Here is a 17,450-nt window from a genome sequence, read left to right as displayed (position 1 = left end):
AAAAAAAAAAAGAAGTGTGAATTTTCTACGGGTTTGAAGCAAAACGAATGAAGCTGGGGGATGCTGGAGTAACTGAGGCAGCCAGGAGGTGGTTTGGGAAAGCGCTCGCTGGCCATCCAAGTCCTCCTGCTGGCCGGGCCGTGGGTAGGTCCTGGCCACGACGTGCTAATTGCACTGCTGACGTACAGAATTCCATGAAGGAGCTGGCCTGGACTGAAACAGCGATGCCAGTTGAGGGCATTCTGGCTGCTTTGATACCTGCTTTGTCACCGGGCGATTAGGACGGGTGCAGAAAGCTAAGGCAGAATCGCCTCCTCAGTCCCGACAGGGTCGGCTCTGGGGAGACGCTTCTCTGAAATGGTGCAGGTTGGTGTCATCCCAGGTTTTCTGTTGTGAGGACCAGTCCTGCAGGCTGAGGGTAACGAGCAGGCATCTGTTAGTCCCTAAGACAAAGCTGGATATCCTTATTTCAAGGTGATGATTACTTCGGGACGGGTTAGGTGGTAGCAGTCTGACCAAACCGTGATTAATTACCGCGAGCCTTCAGGTGGTTCCTTTGTTGTAATTCTTAACTGGAGAGGTAATTTCTGCCACTTCCTGCTATACAAAGTAAGTGCTTTAGTTAATAATGGCTGTAATTAAGGGCTTGGAAGCCTTTCTGTGCTCCCTTTTTCCCATGACTTGTGTTTGCGCTCCCCGAAGCAGCGATGGTGCGAGCGCCCCGTGACGAGCAGACGCCTCCTTTGGGGGGCTCCCGGTCTGCCCCAGCTTCAGGGCTGGCTCTGCCTCACATCCCTGGGGCCCTGAGCTCTCGGCAGCGGCTGGAAGGTGAGAAAGGTGGAAAGGCGACGAGTCGGGGCTGAAGGGATGAGCAGGAGGCCGGGCGCTGCCATCAGCTCCGCCCGGAGCGCCGCCGTTTGCTCCCAGGGAGTTCCCCGGGCTGGCGAATTGAAGCAGGCAAGGCTGCCTGTGTCCAGCAGTTGCGTGCACGAAGCTGTTTTTTTGTTTTAACTCCGGGGCCACCTTTTCCTACAGGTGCTTGGTTGGTTTGGGAAGCTGGGCCGAGCACAAGCGAGCCCGTTGCGGCTTTGTGGTGGCCACGTGAAGGCTGCTGCTCTCGTGCCATTTGCGTTCTGCAGAGGTGGGACGGGGTTGTACCTGTGTTCCTGTCTTTCTGGCCCGTAGATACCATTCTGTGCAGCTTCTAACGTCTCCTATCGGTTGTGTCAAATGAAGATGAGTTGGTGATACAGAAGTTCCTACAAGCTTCTGTTGTTCTGCGTGTTGAACGCAGCCGTGCACTGACGCTCCTTTTTTTTTTTTCTCCTTTCAGCCAGATAACGAAATCTCTTCGGACTGCAACCACGTAAGTACTGTTTTCTTTTATTCAGCCTTTCACTGCAGCATTCACAGCTCACGTTCCCTGCCAGCCTTCGGTATTTGGCACAGGGCTTGCAGGGGGCCTTCATCAGGACACGTCTGAGTCGTTGGCCAGCGGAGGCAGAGCGCGCGGTGACTTACACGGCGACTTCTGTAGCCCGGTGTAGGCAGCGTGGCCTTACTGGAGACTGCAGGAAGGGACATAAAGTGCTCCACACACTGTGCTTCCGTGTCGGAGGAGGACAGCAGACGTCTTTCCCCGTTTATTTCCCAATTTACGCTCGGGGGGGCGGTTCCCGTGAGTTGCTGGGAGCAATACGACGCGCTCCTTCTGGGAGAGATGTGAGTGGTGCTGAATTTAAACCCACAGTTTCAGCTGTCGAAGCCTTCTGTATTGCGTTCACAGCTGCTAAATTCTTAGACTTGCTTGGGAAATGCCATCGGGGTGTGATATTTAGAGGCAGTTTGAGCCACTTGGCTGGTTTTAGAACAGATTCCCTCTCAGCGCTGTGTTGAGCAGTGAGCAAACTGTTAGCCAGTTTTCAGGCTATCAAGCTGACTCCTCAAATCCCAAGACTACGGGGAAAGGAATAAAAAGGTTAGAGCTGAGATTGGCATTAGGTTTCCTTTGGCTTCTCTCCTTGGCCTTCTGTTACAGCACACCGTATCGGGGCCCTTGATTGTTTAGCCATGGACACGAACAGACAAGCACGTTCATCAGCAGTGGTCTTTGTTTCAGGTGCTTCAGAAGCTGTATTTGGGTTTATTTTTGGAAGAGAAATGCCAGGAGCAAAAGCCAGCCGTGCGCTTAACCCGTATGCCAACAGAAATCCATGGTGAAAAAATGGAAAGCCAGGCCACAGAGACGCAGTGGTGCTTCGGTTTCCTTTGCCTCTCTGCAGCCTTCTGGGTGTACTGCTGGTCATCTGGGAAAACATCGCTGAGCTCCAAAATCCGGGTTTTCAAGCCACAAGCCTAACCTCCCTTCTGCCTGTGGGATGCTCTCCTTGGGCAACTCCGAAGTGAGATGCCCTCCAGAGCCTGAGGTTGCAAGCGCAGAGTGCATCTTGATGCCGTTGCGCCTTATTTTTGCCCTTCTGGTCCTGGCTGGGAGGCGTACACAGCTCTTTGCAAGGGCGGGCTCCCTGCTAATTCACTTCTCTCTGGTAAACCTCTGTGTTTACAACTTACACCCTCCAAAATAGGCTAGAATCCCATCGTTTTTAACTTTTCACAACTTCAGAGCCGTGATGGGAGGTGTGGAAGATGGAGCGTTCCCAGTTCTTTGTGTTTCCACCCTCTCGGAGGCGATGCGAAGCTGCCCTCCCTGTGTCTCAGCATGTTTCTGCGTCTCCTCGGTGCTCTGTGTACAACACCCTTCAAAATAGAAGTTTGACCAAACTATTTAGCATTTTAATTTTTCCTGTGAAGGCAGAGCATTTAAAATTAATTTTTAAAAGCTGTTTAATCTTTATGTTAATTGAAAATGTTTAAATGTAACGAGTTCCTAGAGAAAACCAGAGGAGCTAACAGAGCTTCTCTTGGGCAACCTCTCTGCAGTTAATTTGCTGAGGTTTTGCTGCCTTTTATTTCTACTTCGTGGTGCCTGAGGAGGAGACCTGGGGTGTGTGTGTGTGTCTGCAGAGTGGAACTTGCCCAAGATTGATTCCTGCGGGATGACCCAATGCATCCAGGCTTCTGCATGAGCTAATCTCTGGCTCCTGGAAGAGGAGTCGTCCTCCCTGAGCCGTCTTGCAGAGCAACCTCCAGCGTGTGAAACTGCTCAGCAGGAGGGAGCCTGTAGGGCTGCCCTGTGTCTGCATCCAAAAAGCTGCCTGGGTACAGCCCCTGGCAAAGGGAGGGGAATACGGGACCAAACGCACTGTCTCCTTCCTTTTTTGGTCGGCTTTTTAGCTTTCCTATATGAATTCTGCTCATATCGAGGGCTGTTTCTGTTAAAGCATTTGCGTTTGTTAAAGCATTTGCAGCAGGTGGCAAGCTACAGCTTTCATTGTTTTATCCCTTCTGGTTATGAAAATATCTTCATTAAATATATTTCCTTGCAATGAGTCAGCTCCTGACCTTATAGAGAGATTTCTAGCAGTCTGAATTTGTCCAAGATAAAACTGTTGAGGAAATGAAAGACAAAAGTTGTTGTCAAGGAGACTTTGCACTGATGGCCGTGCTGTGGAAGGACAGAGGTACCGGTGTGGGACGTCGATGTTCGCTTCTCTTCTGAAGCGAAACAGCAATTCTTCATTCTCCATGGGAAGCTCTTCAACCTTCTTTTTTTGTCCTTTTTCTCCCTCTCTAGCTCCTGTGGAACTACAAGCTGAACCTGACTACAGATCCGAAGTTCGAATCTGTGGCCAGAGAAGTCTGCAAGTCCACTATTGCAGAGGTAAGCCACGGAAGGCATGGCTGCTCTTGTGGCACCAAGATTTTTCTTGCCTCCTTGTGATGGAAAATCAGTGTGCCTGCAGCGTTTTGGGTAAGCTCTTGTCTTATACGCCAGATTCCTGGGCGTAATTCATGAAGCTTTCTTGCTGAAAAAGCCTGTTACCTTAGTGGTGCCAGGCACAAGTACCAAAAAATGGAAGAAAGTACCAAAAAAATGAAGAAATGATGGGCTGACGTCCCCGTTATCAAGTGCTTGACAGCTGTAGCAGCGTTGGTGTAGCAAGGGTTCTGCTGAACTTTTAGAGCAATGCTAGTTTTGATTCTGGCTGGCTAGCAAAAGGGATAGACAAATTGACGTCAAACCATGAATCAACATACGCTTTTCTTCTAAGCTCAAAGCTAAATACTCTGGGGACTCTCTATTAGGAACTCTCTATTTTTAGAGAGCACGAGGAGCTGGTCCTCTGTCTCCAGCATCAGAACACCTCAGCCCAGCTTCCAAGACCTGATCATGCCTTTCCTGGTGCTCATTTTAGAGCTCCTGTGGCTGTGCTCTCAGCCTCACCGGGGAGCTGGCGGGGCGAGAATCACGCTGCCAGGCCATTAACTTGCCTTTTTGAAGTTGAGTTTGCTCTAGGTGCTGGCTCCTTTGTGGTTCCCCAGGTCCTCACGTTTGATGGAATTGCCTTGGGATCACCTACGCTGTTCCCTTTTCTTTACAAAATTTTCAGGAAATTTAAGAGGAGCGTGCACAGATCTGAGAAAGTGCGGGTGTCAGCGGCAGCGTGGCTCTAAAAGTTCAGCAATTAGTGGGGTGGGCGAGGGACATGCCACTGCTCTTTGCCCGTGGCCGATTATGGCCTGCTCCTCCTTCTGTTCACACCAGCTGAGTCGCGGTAAGAATAGCATGAGTGGTAAAGTGTTTAGAATAAGGAAGGATCAAGGAAAATAGCTGACACAGAAGGCTGGAGTATTGAACAGTGGAAGGAGAATGCTTGCATGGAAGCTTGACGTTGTGTTTGGAGTTTGGTAGCTCCCAAAAACAGACAGAGCCAAATCTGTTGCATCCCACTTTTTGCAGCCATAGGAAAGATTTTGCCCTCCCTGTTTTATGTCATGTGACTACTGCAGAATTTTTACAACCAAAGCATTCTTGAAAATGCTCTTTAAACAGTCTGTGTAATTACCACTTCTGCGCAGTGACAGCCTGGCACTGGAGATGGTGCCCTCTAAATCTGGGATACGCTGTCTCAAAGCAGCAGCAGCAGCACAGAACTTGAGCTGTTTGGTAACCAGCAGAGTTCTGCTTAAACCGTGGTGAACGATGGCATGAATTGCAGGTATTTTACCTTTGAGTGCTTTTTACTGAGAGGAAGAAAAAAGGCTGGATAAGTAACAATCTTGTTCGATCTTCTGATACCTGATTTTGAGGCAGGTGCATAAACCATTCCGCTAATTTATGGTGGAATTTCTACAGAAGCCGACCATTCAGTGGGCAGGTACTGTTAAACGACAGCCTAGTAGTATTTTTCTTTAGTTGACACTACCAGGTAGGAGTTCTCTTGTTGTGTGACTGAGCTTTGAGTCTTAACAGTGCTTTGTATCAAGAACAAAATACTGCCAGAAGAGTAATTCCTAGTAAGAAGTCGTTTGGGCATCAGTGACAATCCCAACTGGGTACATTCTGGAAATCCCACCTTTAATTTTATCAGCTACCCTTAGATTTCATGCAAATGCCAACTTTTTTCCTTGACTGTTGCAATGCTATGAACTTGGGCATTAGTTTAAATCCAGAATTAGGGCTGGTTGCTTTAGAAGTGGTGAGGCAATAACGCGACCGCTTGGTCTGCCATGCAGCTCTGGGGCTGTTTCCAAAGCTGGGCTCTTGGCACACGACACCCCGAGATTAAATACGAAATGCTCTACCAGTCTACACCTGCCTTCAAATGATCTTTTTTAAAAGATGTTGCATGTTTTAGCTGAAACGTAGAAAAAAATGGCCTCATAAGCTGAGACGGAGGCAGATCTGTTTCATTCATTGCATCTGACCCGTCCGATCTGTCGCAGGATGCCCTGAATTAATTCTTCTTTGAATTAGTGTCTTTCTAGCAATGTATCTCTATTAAGATTTTCAGTGTGAAGATTCCAACGTGGTGTTTGAGAGCTGATGAAGCGTCTCGCTGCATCTCTTAGCGCTGCCCCTGTCAGGTATCGGAGCCTGGCAGGGGTTTGGGTTGCTGTCGGAGCTCCTTCCCGACCGACGAGCCCTCCGGCACCTGCACAGGAACAAGTCCTTGCGGTCAAGTCAAGCCGTGCCCCTATTGCTTGACAAATGCCTGCGGCTGCACTGTAGCATCTCACTGTCAAACGGGCTGTCCTCGGGGCTTCAATTTCCAGCATTCCCCTTAACGGGACGCCGGCACTGGGCACGTATTTTGGCGTGGGCATCCCGGGGCTGCGAGGTCTGCAATCTGGGTCTTGTCCTGATCCCAGCCCTCCTCGGGGAGCAGTCGCAGCTGACGAGCAGCCTCCTTCTCCCCCGCCTTTGCGAAGTCCCTCCCCAGACCGCCTGCATCTCTTACTTCTGGAGGCGATGTTCCTGCCTTGCTGCCTGCTTCCCCGGGCAGAGCAGGCTGTGATTTAATTTGGGGACCTGTCTGCTCGCGTACGCTGCCCTCCCGATCCCCGCGCAGCTTTCGGCTTCTGTTAGCACCGATTTTTTTTCAGACCGCTCTGTAAAATGGTTTGCTGCCGACAGTCGGTTCCTGCGAGCCTGATAAAAGCAAAATTGAGAATTTTCCTGTATAGTAATATTTTCAGCTTCCAGCGAGTTATAAACAGTTCGATAAATATTGTGTTGGCTTTTGAATCGTTCTCACTTCTAGCCAAACTGCCGCACTGTGTGAGGTCAGGTGGTTAATGGGGGTCCGAGCGTGATTTAGGGATGCTGTAATATGCTCCGTTTTCTAAATAAAGGCTCTCAAACTATAATTTTTCCTACAAATGCCCGTGATTGCAGGGGTTCAATGTGATTATTATGAAAGATGATTATTGAGCAAGAGGGCTTATAATCCTCAAGGTCACTGCGTTTTCTTTCTTCAGATACTGGCACAAATGAGGCATTTTTTACTTCTGAGGGATTTTCAAGTATTCTGACTTGCTGAAAATGGACCCAAAGCCGAGAGAGTTTCTTTGCCAGCAGGTTTTGAAACTGTGAATGCACGATTCTTTGAGGATATTAAAAAAAATAAGCAAAAGGTTAAATTCGGTAGCTGCAGCCCCACTGTATTGATATTCTTTTCTATTTTCTTTTAACAGATCAAGGAGTGTGCAGATGAACCCGTTGGTAAAGGCTTCCTGGTGTCGTGTTTGGTGGATCACAGAGGCAACATCACGGAGTACCAGTGCCATCAGTACATCACTAAAATGACAGCCATTATCTTCAGCGATTATCGGCTGATCTGTGGCTTCATGGACGACTGCAAGGCTGACATCAATCTCCTGAAATGTGGCAGCATTCGACCCGGAGAAAAGGTATCCAGAGAACATGTAGATTGTCGATGGGGTTGTAAAAGCGATTCGCTTAAGGAGAATTACGTGGATTCTGCAACGGTACCATTGTCTGACTTGCAACTGAGAAAATCCGTGGCGTATTCCATCTGTCTGAAAAGGATGTCCCGATTCTGCGAAGTTCCTTTTTAATAAACACGCATATATTGCTCTGAGGAGCTGCTGTTCCCAGAGACTTTCATTTGTCTTCCCTTTGCCTGCTGTACCACAGGCGAGGTGCTAGGCAGCTGGCTTTTGGATCTCGCTCTGTCAGGCCTGACTCGGTACGATGAAACCAGGCCCTGGATTTAAGCATGCCTGTTGCTAGGCTTATTACGCAGTCCTGTCGGCGCTGAGGCGGGAAGGTTATCAAGGTAACGCACCCTGTGCTAACCCATAAGATGTGTAGTGACGGAGGGGTTCAAGGGCTTCTATTTGTTCGCTTTTCCTTTTCCCTGTCCATCCCAAAAGAAGAGGTTGAAGGGCACTTACCCCTAGCATCACAGGTCAGTAGCACCGCCTCTCTGGTTCTGTGCGGGTTTCCCTAAATAAAGCGATGGTCTTTTTTGCCATATGGGACTTGAGTGGAAGTTGATGCGGAGAACGGTTTGTGGTGACTAGGTGTGGGTTTATTTTCATTGCCCTGCCTTCCCTTCCCTACTTGAGTAAGGCAAATGCAGGCAGCAAAGTAGCGCTGCATGAATGAGTGCCTTGCTCGACGGCAAGTTTTTATATTTAGGGATAAAGTTAAAATTAGCCTATCAACTTTTGACAGTGCTCTCTAAATGATAGCTCTTCCTTTTTTAGGAATGAGGCTGTTAAATCAGCTATTAATGAGGAGGTGAAAAAATGTAATCAGTGCTTTTGTTTAAAAAAAACCCAACTGGATGCTTAGCTGTCTTGTCATAGGAAGTCTTGTTTGAGGTGTTTGTTGCTATAAGCAGCTTCGCATCCATAGGGCGTTAAATTGAAGTCCTGCTGTATGTTCCAAAGACCCGGCTGAGCAACACAAAGCACAGGAACACTTGTTTTCAGCACAGTCCTCATTTTCAGGAATAAAAGCAGCCGTAGAAGTGGGAGGAACTTGCAGGCACTGCGGCTTTGGACTGGAGGTGGCTTTCTCTGTAAAGTAGCAGCTGTCTTCTCTCGTGAGTCCCTTCGGTCCATGTGAGAAGGTGCTTCTGACACTCCCTGGGGGCTTGGAAGAGTTTATGGGAGTCCTGGCCGTCAGGTCTGCCTGCTACCTGGGGCGTCACTGAGTTAAAACGAGTTAAAACCAAACTAATTGTGCATGGAAGGGACGTAGGTGAGGACGGAGACCTCCGCGTGGATTTCATGGAGGTGAGCTGTGTCTCGTGGTGGACGTAGAGCCCGTGCTGGCAGGTTTGTGTAACTCGGGGGTTACTCGTGCAGCCCGCGTCCCTTTTCTGATCCACGTCTGCCACTCGGTGCAGCAGCAGGCACGGATGGCAAAGTGAGTCCGTGAGCGGCTCTTTGTGGGGGCTGGCGCAGTTTGAGCACGTTCCTCGCTTTTTTGGTACCCAACCCAGGATATTTTGCCGTGGATCGGGAAAACGTGGCAGCCTGTCGTATGATTTCCTTTGTTGTGCTGTCATCATCGGCACTTAGAGCAATTGGAGTGTTTTGTACTGCCATGGGAATAGCTATAAATGGCTGTGCAAGCGTTTCTTTTGTTGGTGTTCTGTGCTGTCCCATTTCTGCTGTGGAGAAATCTCATCTAATTTTCTCCCGTCAGATGCTGGTTCGGGTTTTGTTTCCATGCTGCAGCTTCTGAGAGTTGCCTGGAGAGAAACAGTCGTTAGCCTTTTGTGTGACTGAACATAGCTGCGAATTTAATAAATGGGATCTGGACACCTGAGGAGAAAGATGAGGGAAGAGATGCGTCTCGTTTTTATGGAGATAAGCGCTGCTAGACGCTAACTGCACCCACATCAGGCTGCTCATGGGCTGCAGCGTTATCTATGACAGCTTCATCATCGTAGCTGGGGCAGACGGGCTGCTTTACCTGTAAAAGGCCCCTCGATAGGTATTCTTGAAGCTGTTCTGCTAGCTAACCATCTTCCTTTTCTATCCTTCCTTTAGTTCAGCTTTTTTATTTCCTAATTGAATTCTGTTCCTGCTGCTTCTGTTGTTTGTGATGTAGTGCTTTCTGCGCTTTCTCTTCCACGTTCTCTTGTTGGCTTTCTCTTCTCTAAGAGCAGAGAAGTGCAGCCTGGAAGTCTCAGTCTGATTGTAGAATTCATTTTGCAGGATGTAGAAGAAAGGTTGTACAAGTGTCACTTGAAAGCATTAAGTTTCGTAGCGTGCCTGGGTTGTGGATTTTTTTTTTCCCAGTTCCTGGAGAAATGTTTCGGAGCAGATTCGGTCACCTTTCCAGTTGGCTGTTGTGCTTTCTGTTGAATTTGGTCTCCTGGCATTCAGAGCCTGCTTTGTCTTCATGCGATAGGAATCTAATTTGAAATTGAAATCAGGAATTGTAACCGAGCTTTTCTCCTCGAGCTGCCTGTCAGAACGAGCTCGCTGCTTTCCCACTCCCAGCAATTCAGGGGCTTGGATCCAATTAACGCTAGCGTGTAGCTGCCCTGGTGCTCATTCGGGTTTCTCCAGGATGTCCAGGCTGGAGCTGATTATTGCTCACAATGAAGGGGACAGAAGGGTACACCTGTTGTAGCTCTTTGCCAGGTAACAGTATTTTTCAGATTCCCAGAAGAGACCCTCAAGGAGACCATCGTTTTCTTGCTGTTTCCCCCACTAAATGCTGTGAGCGTGGGTGCTCTCGCGCTGTCCCTGGTTCCCCAGGGGTACTGCACTGAAGTCCAGTACCTTCAGTCTCATGTACACGGTACGCTGCAAGGAGGCTCTGCTGCCAGCCGAAGGGCTGGGAGACACCTCCTCACGAGCAATCCCTGCAAATCAGCCCCGTGGAGCACCACGGGGGAGCTTCGATAGATGGGCTGGGCGCAGAGGCTGCTGCGTTCCCAGGGCTGCCCCTGGCTGTTCGGAGCACGGTGCTGTGCAGATAAGGCAGGTTATGTTTTCCCTCCTGTGTGCCACTTGTTGTACTCCTATCTGCTCGCTTTCCGAGGTCATCTCTGCAGGTGTGCAGCTGGGACAGCTGAGCTCGACGGGTGCCGGGTCCCAGGCAGAATAAAGTCTGTCCGGGGGAGCTCCCGAAAATGAGAAAAAATAAACAGGGATTGCAAAGCCTAAACTGTTTTAGGCTCTGGAGGGGGAATGAGTAGCAAGAAATGAGGTGTTTAAAATTCCGTTTTGTCCCCAAGGCACACACCCAGAGGTTGAATTCTGGCCAGAAGAATTAAAATCTCTCAAAGCACGGTGCTGAAGGGAGGTTTGCTCTGGCACGTTTAGAATTTAGTTCCATTTTTCTGCGGCTTCAAGTGCCATGGGACAATATTGAGAAGTTGTTGGTACCCTTTGTGGGTCTAAACACATCGTTTGAAGAAATGACTCAGAGTTTCGAGACACCCCATCCTAGATAATTATCTCGGATGTTTAACGGATCTTTGCATCTTCTGAGTGAAATTCTTTCAGAATGACAGCGATGAGGCAACAGTTTGAAGTGTGTTTTTTTTTTTACATTTGATCTCTCGTATTTCGATACTGCGCTGGAGAAATGAAGCCTAGGCTCTGTCAGTCCCTGCAGCAGTTTTGGGGAGTCCTGACTTGGGGAGAAAGCTCGGCGGTCTTCAGCCGTAAGGTGGAGGTTTTTTGGCAGCCGGGTGTCGGAGAGAGGAACAGCTTCCTGGGGTGCAGTCTTTAGTTACAGGCTAATTCATGCTGTATTTAAGACTCGTAAAGCTGAGAGAAGTTAGAATGCACTTCGGTAAGGCAACAAGCGTACACCTGAGTGGGATTTTTTTACGCCTTTTGGATCCATGGCACAGATACAGTAAGCTGGTGGCCCTTCACCTTGCCAGGAGCTCGTGTTCTGTGCTTAGTGATGTTCGGCTGGCCTGGGCATTCAAGCGTTTACCTTAATTAAGCTTTGAAAGCTCAGGTTGCTTCCTTCAGCCTGAAGTCATTGAGCTGACTTTTCTCCAAATCACATCCTCCGAGCCCTGCCCGCGTTCTTCCCTCGACCAGCAGCGCGGTGCCTTCGCATGAAGTAGCCAGGACCTGCATAAAGGGACCTAACTTGGGGCTGCCTCTCGAAGGAGCGCGGTGGCCGAAATCCAGCACGAGTGCTCGGCCCTGCTCACCCAGGGCACTTGGATGGGTCTCCCAGACAGGGCACGTGGATGTGTGGAGGTAGGGAGGAGAGGACAGGACTGCACCTGGCAGGAGCTGGCCCTGCTGACCTGTACGTGGGTCTGATTTAACTCTGGTGTGTTTGAAACCTGCTCTCATGCAGGGCAGCAGCACGGGGTGGCTAGCACTGCAAGGTGATGTACCCCGATGCAGAAATGGTTTGCGAAGTGGTGCAATGAATTTCTTACAACGTAGTGTCCTGGAAACACAGCAGTAAGCACCCAGTGTCCTGCATCTGTAAACCAGGTTTCTTCTCGCTGGTTAAAATCGGTTTAATTCCATGTGTAGCGTGACCATTGGCCACGCTGGAAGAAACCTGGCAACTTCTGCCCCTCCGAGCAGGAGCAGCCTGCCCAGAGCCCTCCTTCTGGCCTGCGGGGCGAAGCTGCAGGTGAGTCAGGGACCCCTGGACCCTCACCAGGGCTGGAGCAGGATGCTGCCGGGGAGCTGGAAGCGGTTCTTTCCCCCGTTGGCTCTTGCCAGCCCCTGTCTGTAATCCCTGCTTCGGGCTGACCACGAGGATTTGTGGAACAGAGTTTGTGTTTGCCGTGGTTACGGGCAAACGGCAAATTGAAGTCATGCGGTGGGCGCGCTCCTCTAACGCTGCTCAGGTTGCTTTTAGGGTCAGCCCTAAAACAGCTGATGATATATAATGAATTTCCTCAATCCCGCTGATTCCTGGCCAGCGTGAGCAGTTGGCCAGCTCCCACTCCAGGGAAAAAGCAAACAAACACAGGGGGTTGGGGAGTGTGGCTTTGGGGTTTTCTGCTTTTTAAGAAGAAAACTGCTTTTAGCCCTCTGAAGCTGCTGGTGCAGCTGGGTGTTTGTTGATGACTTCAACGGGCTGATTCCGCCTGTGCTCCCAGCGGGGCGGAATTAAAACGGGAATTGAAGGCTGCCCGCCTGAGGAGGAAGGGCAGAACAAAGTTTTGGGAGAGTTGTTTGGCTTTGAGTAGTTATGGTCACGTTTTAAGGATGCGGGTCCCTTACTCGTGCTGCCGCGGCCGTAGGGGATGCGCCGACGTGGCAGCGTGAGCCGGAGAGCCGGCCCTGAGCGGTCACTGCAGTGCCAGCTTCGGTGGCTCGGGTGCATGCAGACACTCAGAGCTTGTTGTACCCTTTGCCTGCCCAACATGAGCTTCGTGGCAATGTCCTCTCATCTCAGGGTGGCGTGAAGTAGGGAACTGGAGTTACAGGAGGTTGTCTTTGCAGGAAAAACGTGCGGAAGCCTTGAAATCTGTTCCAGAAGCGTTCTTGTTTTTTGAGAAACTGGACCCATGGAGGTATCGGGGGGGCGTGGTTCCCCTCCTAAACACACAGAAAACGTAGGAAGGGCCCAGGAGCCTTCATCAGCCCCGTGCTGCCTCTTCCTTGCTCTGTTTATTCTCTGGTCGTGGACCCGCGTTGTCTTCAGGCTCCCTCGGGCTTGCCGGACAGTGGCCTTGGAGCGCGGTGTTGAACGTCACCAATGACCACCACCCAACGCGGGGGCTTGCCTCGGCATGGAGAAACCCTGATTTTTCTCCCCCCAGGATGTTGTTAGCATGATGCTGGCACTTGCTGTTGCCATGGCAAGAGAGAGCCGTGTGGGCTGAGAGGTAATTCGGCTGCCTTGGTGAACCGCTCCGACTGGTGGCAATCCCGTTAAGTCCCACGGAACCAAACCCAGAGCCCGGCCAGGGGGAGCGGCACGGTGACCCTCAGGACGGAAATATATAAAGTGTGGGGACAGGGCAGGCACCGGCTGCTGCCTCTGTGGCTGTTAATTCCGAGCTCTGTGTGTAGGTGGTTCGTTTGTCGCTGAATTTATACGGTGCTAATCCAGCATCACGGGTCGCTGGGCTGTGTGAGTGCTGGGGTAACGATGCTCTCGTGCTCTTTCCGTGCAGGATGCCCACTCGCAAGGGGAGGTGGTGGCGTGCCTGGAGAAAGGCCTGGTGAAGGAGGCGGAGGAGACGGATCCCCGGGTCCAGGTGTCCGATCAGTGCAAGAAGGCCATTCTTCGGGTAGCCGAGCTCTCCTCCGATGACTTCCACCTGGACCGGCACCTCTACTTCGCCTGCCGGGACGACAGAGAGAGATTTTGTGAAAACGTGAGTAGTTTCCTCCAGCCTTCCCTTCGGCGTTAAAAATAAATAAAAAAAAATGGAATGAGTTGGGAATGGGAATGAAATGTTAGAGCGGAGCCTGAGCAAGATCATGTCGTACTGCAAACAGGCGCCTTGGAGCTGTCGTTTTGCAATAAATCTGGTATGGATTTCACCTGCCCAGCAAACAGGCGTTATTTTTAGTGGCTTAACAGGCTGAGGGGGCGTCGGAGGGTGTGCAGGGGAGCGGAGCCTCCCGAGCGGGGAGGAGGCAGCAGAGGTGAGTGGTGCTCAGTCAGAGTTAGCTTTTGGCTGCTGATGGGCTACTCGCTAAAAGGGGGTTGAATGTGATCAGATTTTAGAAAAGAAAATAGTACTGAAGCCATCACTGTCATTGGAAATGTTAACTTTAACATCTTTCTGGGTTAAAAAAGAAATCCCTCCTGGTGTGGTTTACCTGCCCATTAAGCATTCGCTGCCCTATCTCTAACGGTAAATATTGCTGTTCTGCTTCACAGACTCAGGCTGGGGAAGGCCGAGTTTACAAGTGCCTCTTTAACCACAAGTTTGAGGAATCAATGAGTGAGAAGGTAGGTATCTGTCTCAGGGAGACACATCCTTAGTGCAGAAATCATCGGGTCCTTTGTCAGCCCAGGCTCCGTTATTCCTTTCCCGTGCTGGGGGAAATCCGTCACCTCCGTGGTCCGATAGCCGACCGCTCCAACAGATGCTGGATAGGCTTGTGTTCCCAGCTACATGCTGATAGCTTGGATTAATTGGGTTCGAGTTACAGCCTTTAAAGTTGAAGGACTCAAATAAATCAAAGCTTTTGGGAAGGTAATTGGGGAAGGGAAGCTCGGAGCTGAAGTGGGAGCGCTGTGATTTAAGTGCTGGATGTAGAAGCTGCCACGCGGTGGGTATAAGCCTTGGTAAATGCTCTCATCATGTGCACGTCAGAAACAAAGTGACCAAACGTCTTGGCACGGGAAGCCGTCTGTTTTAGTTTTCAAGGCTTTAGGAGGCTGCCTGTGAGGTAGGGAAGTGCATGGGAGAGGCACAGCTGAGTTGGGGAAGTTCTCCTTGCGCTAATCCTGAGGATGCGCTCTGCAACAACACCAAAGTTGTTCTGGAAAGTCAGCCCTGAACACGGTTTGTTTGCAGCTGTGTCAGCGCAGGTGTTTGAGGAAGGCAGCGGTGCCTTCAGTGATTCCTGCAGCAGCAGCATTTTGGGAATTAAAAGGAATTGTATCAACTGAAGGGATACCAAGCTGGGCATCTGTAAGGCCTTCTTTGGAGAAGCTCTGCTGAAGAAGCCCAGTTCAGAGGCCTGGGATTTTCAGACTCTTTTCTTTAAACACATGAGCCGCCTGAAAGCTTAGTTCCAATTAACAAATCCAAAGCTGAGGGAGTAATCCCCGAGGGCTTGAAAGGCTTCGTTCTGTACAAACAGGTTACCGAAGTGGGTTGCTCTTTTTGCTTAGCCCGTTTTGGGTTGTACAGAGACTGTTTTTGCGGGGTCTCTTCCACCCTAAGCTGCCTGGCTTTGTAAGGTCTGGATACAGGGTGTCGAGAGGTCAGACAGAGCTGCAGCAGATGATTGGGAAGGAGGGAGCTGGGTGCTCTCAGGGTGCGGTTTGCCGAGCAGGAGGGGCACAAAATCTGCTGTCGTTCTTGTGGCTGCCAGGGCAAAGTCGTTGGTGTTGTGGAAGCTTAAAGGCTTGTTCTTGCAGCTCCTGGGTTCAGGTTCGGGCACAGCACATCCTTGCAAGTCCCACCAGTTGTGGGAAAATGGGTAGAAGTTCCTGGGATCGGACCAGGCTGTCGTCTGATGGCACAAATCCCCAGAGCCCGCTGTTCTGTAAATGGGACTGGGAAGAGTTGCTCCTTGAGGGCACGGGGCGAGCATGTACCAGAGCTGGGATAAATGTCAGCGACTGATCTCAGTTACTGGAGTGAGTCATGCTCTCAGCCAGCGCCTTTCCCAGACAGCGGGATGAATGTGCAGTTTGAAGAAGCGATCCCTTAAAAGTGAGCCTTTAAAACCCTTGGCCCGTCGACCTGTGTGGGTTGTTAACTACCCGGCTTCTGTGAGCAGAACCAGATTTAACTGCAGTCCCGCCTAACTGCGTGAATTGTAGAGCTTTAGTCTTTTTAAAACACCACCTGAAGCCTAAGCAGCAGCACCCAGCTCTGCTGTGCCACGTGGAAGCTAATCCAGCTACCCTGTCTCCTGCAGTGCCGTGACGCGCTGACCACGCGCCAGAAGCTGATCGCCCAGGACTACAAAGTCAGCTACTCGCTGGCCAAGTCCTGCAAGAGCGACCTGAAGAAATACCGCTGCAACGTGGAGAACCTTCCCCGCTCCCGGGAGGCCAGGCTTTCCTACCTCTTGATGTGCCTGGAGTCGGCCGTGCACAGAGGTGAGCGGAGCTGACCCGAGAGATGCCACTTGTGGGGTATTGATGTTAAAAGTTTCTCTTGGACGTTGAACTAGCAGCTTCAGCACCTAGTTGTGGTCACCTCCTCCAAGTAACCTCCCATCAAACTCTGTTCCAAAGGCAGGTTTCCTCATCGCAACACTTTGTTTGGTGGTGTTTTGAGGATGAGGATAGCCGAGTAAACCTCTGACGCTGGCTTCTATTGCCTAGGCAAGAAGTTTAAAATGCAAAATAGCAAATCCCCCTTGGACTGATGTGTAATTGCAAATCCTTCTATTCACTACGGACTCAGACAGCTTTTTTTTCCCTCTTGTAGTAAGCATTAACTATGGTGCTAGTTTAAAACACAGAATAGGCAACTTGATTATCACCACTCGAGGAAAGACAGGGCTCAATCCCATGCCTCCACGTAATCCTGTGCCTCTTGTAAGTAATGTTTCTTCCTCTACAGTTATGTAGGTTGGGTAAAAGCCTTGATTTCTGTACCCCTTCCCTAGTTTATGCTGCATAGAGGGATGATAAGTGTGAGAACATTCTTTGTACGCTTAAGACATCTCCAGCTTACACTAACTTAACACCAGTGGCTGTCCCAAAGGCATTACAGGCCCCCCTTTTACAGCAAGACCACGTTAAAGGTTCTCAGCGAGGTTGCCATAATGTGTAAAAATGGCATGTTTTAATCCTATAGATCTGCACTGGAGAAGTGTTTGTGTTTCCCCTGGCGTGCAGCTGGTGCTTTATGATTCAGCGGCGTGGCTGCGTGCTGCAGTGCCTCTGGCACAGGAGGGGAAGGCTGCTGTACCCCTGCAAGCAGCCTGCATTTGCGAGTTTGAATAACTCGTCGTTTCTGATGGATGTGGAAATGATGTGTGCTGTTTGCAGAAGAGTTTTCTTCCTCAGCCTGCAGTAGGGCAGGTGTTTTCCTGATTGACTGAAAACTTCGGTTCAGTGTCTGACTTCGGCTTCCACAGCAGAGCAGGCTCTGCGGTGCGGCTCACGCATGACGCACAGCCCGGAGGAACATTTGTTATTCCTCCCCCCCCCACCTATTTGTATCATAGTGCCTGGGAGGCCCTGCGGTGGTGTCGGGCCTCCATTAGTGGGGAGCTGTGCCCGTGTGAATAGAGCGTGGTGGGAGGCTGGGGTAGGGCACAGGAAAAGCCATCGCGTTCCTCTTGATTCCCAAAACAACCTATCTACAAGGGATTGTAGGAGGGCTTATAGCGGATGTAAGCATTTTTAAAGGTATATTTTGTGCCACCGTTGGTTAGCTAGACACTCAGGGTGTTCTCCTGGTAATGTGTTC

General features: G+C 50.3%; 1 protein-coding gene across 1 annotated transcript in view; it reads left to right on the top strand.

Annotated features, from left to right (window-relative positions):
• GLG1 (golgi glycoprotein 1) overlaps nucleotides 1–17,450 on the top strand; it is a 56,580-nt gene that overhangs the window by 12,194 nt on the left and 26,936 nt on the right. Inside the window, exons 2-7 of the mRNA XM_035337048.1 lie at nucleotides 1,334–1,366; nucleotides 3,695–3,781; nucleotides 7,099–7,314; nucleotides 13,509–13,712; nucleotides 14,225–14,296; nucleotides 15,943–16,126. Of these exons, the coding sequence (XP_035192939.1) occupies nucleotides 1,334–1,366; nucleotides 3,695–3,781; nucleotides 7,099–7,314; nucleotides 13,509–13,712; nucleotides 14,225–14,296; nucleotides 15,943–16,126 (796 nt within the window). The remainder of the gene's footprint in view (nucleotides 1–1,333; nucleotides 1,367–3,694; nucleotides 3,782–7,098; nucleotides 7,315–13,508; nucleotides 13,713–14,224; nucleotides 14,297–15,942; nucleotides 16,127–17,450) is intronic.

This window comes from Oxyura jamaicensis, chromosome 11 (assembly GCF_011077185.1).
Source record: "Oxyura jamaicensis isolate SHBP4307 breed ruddy duck chromosome 11, BPBGC_Ojam_1.0, whole genome shotgun sequence".
Classification (NCBI taxonomy): Eukaryota; Metazoa; Chordata; class Aves; order Anseriformes; family Anatidae; genus Oxyura; species Oxyura jamaicensis.
The sequence above is the reverse complement of the archived record's forward strand: the minus strand, read 5'-3'. Positions and strand labels throughout refer to the sequence as shown.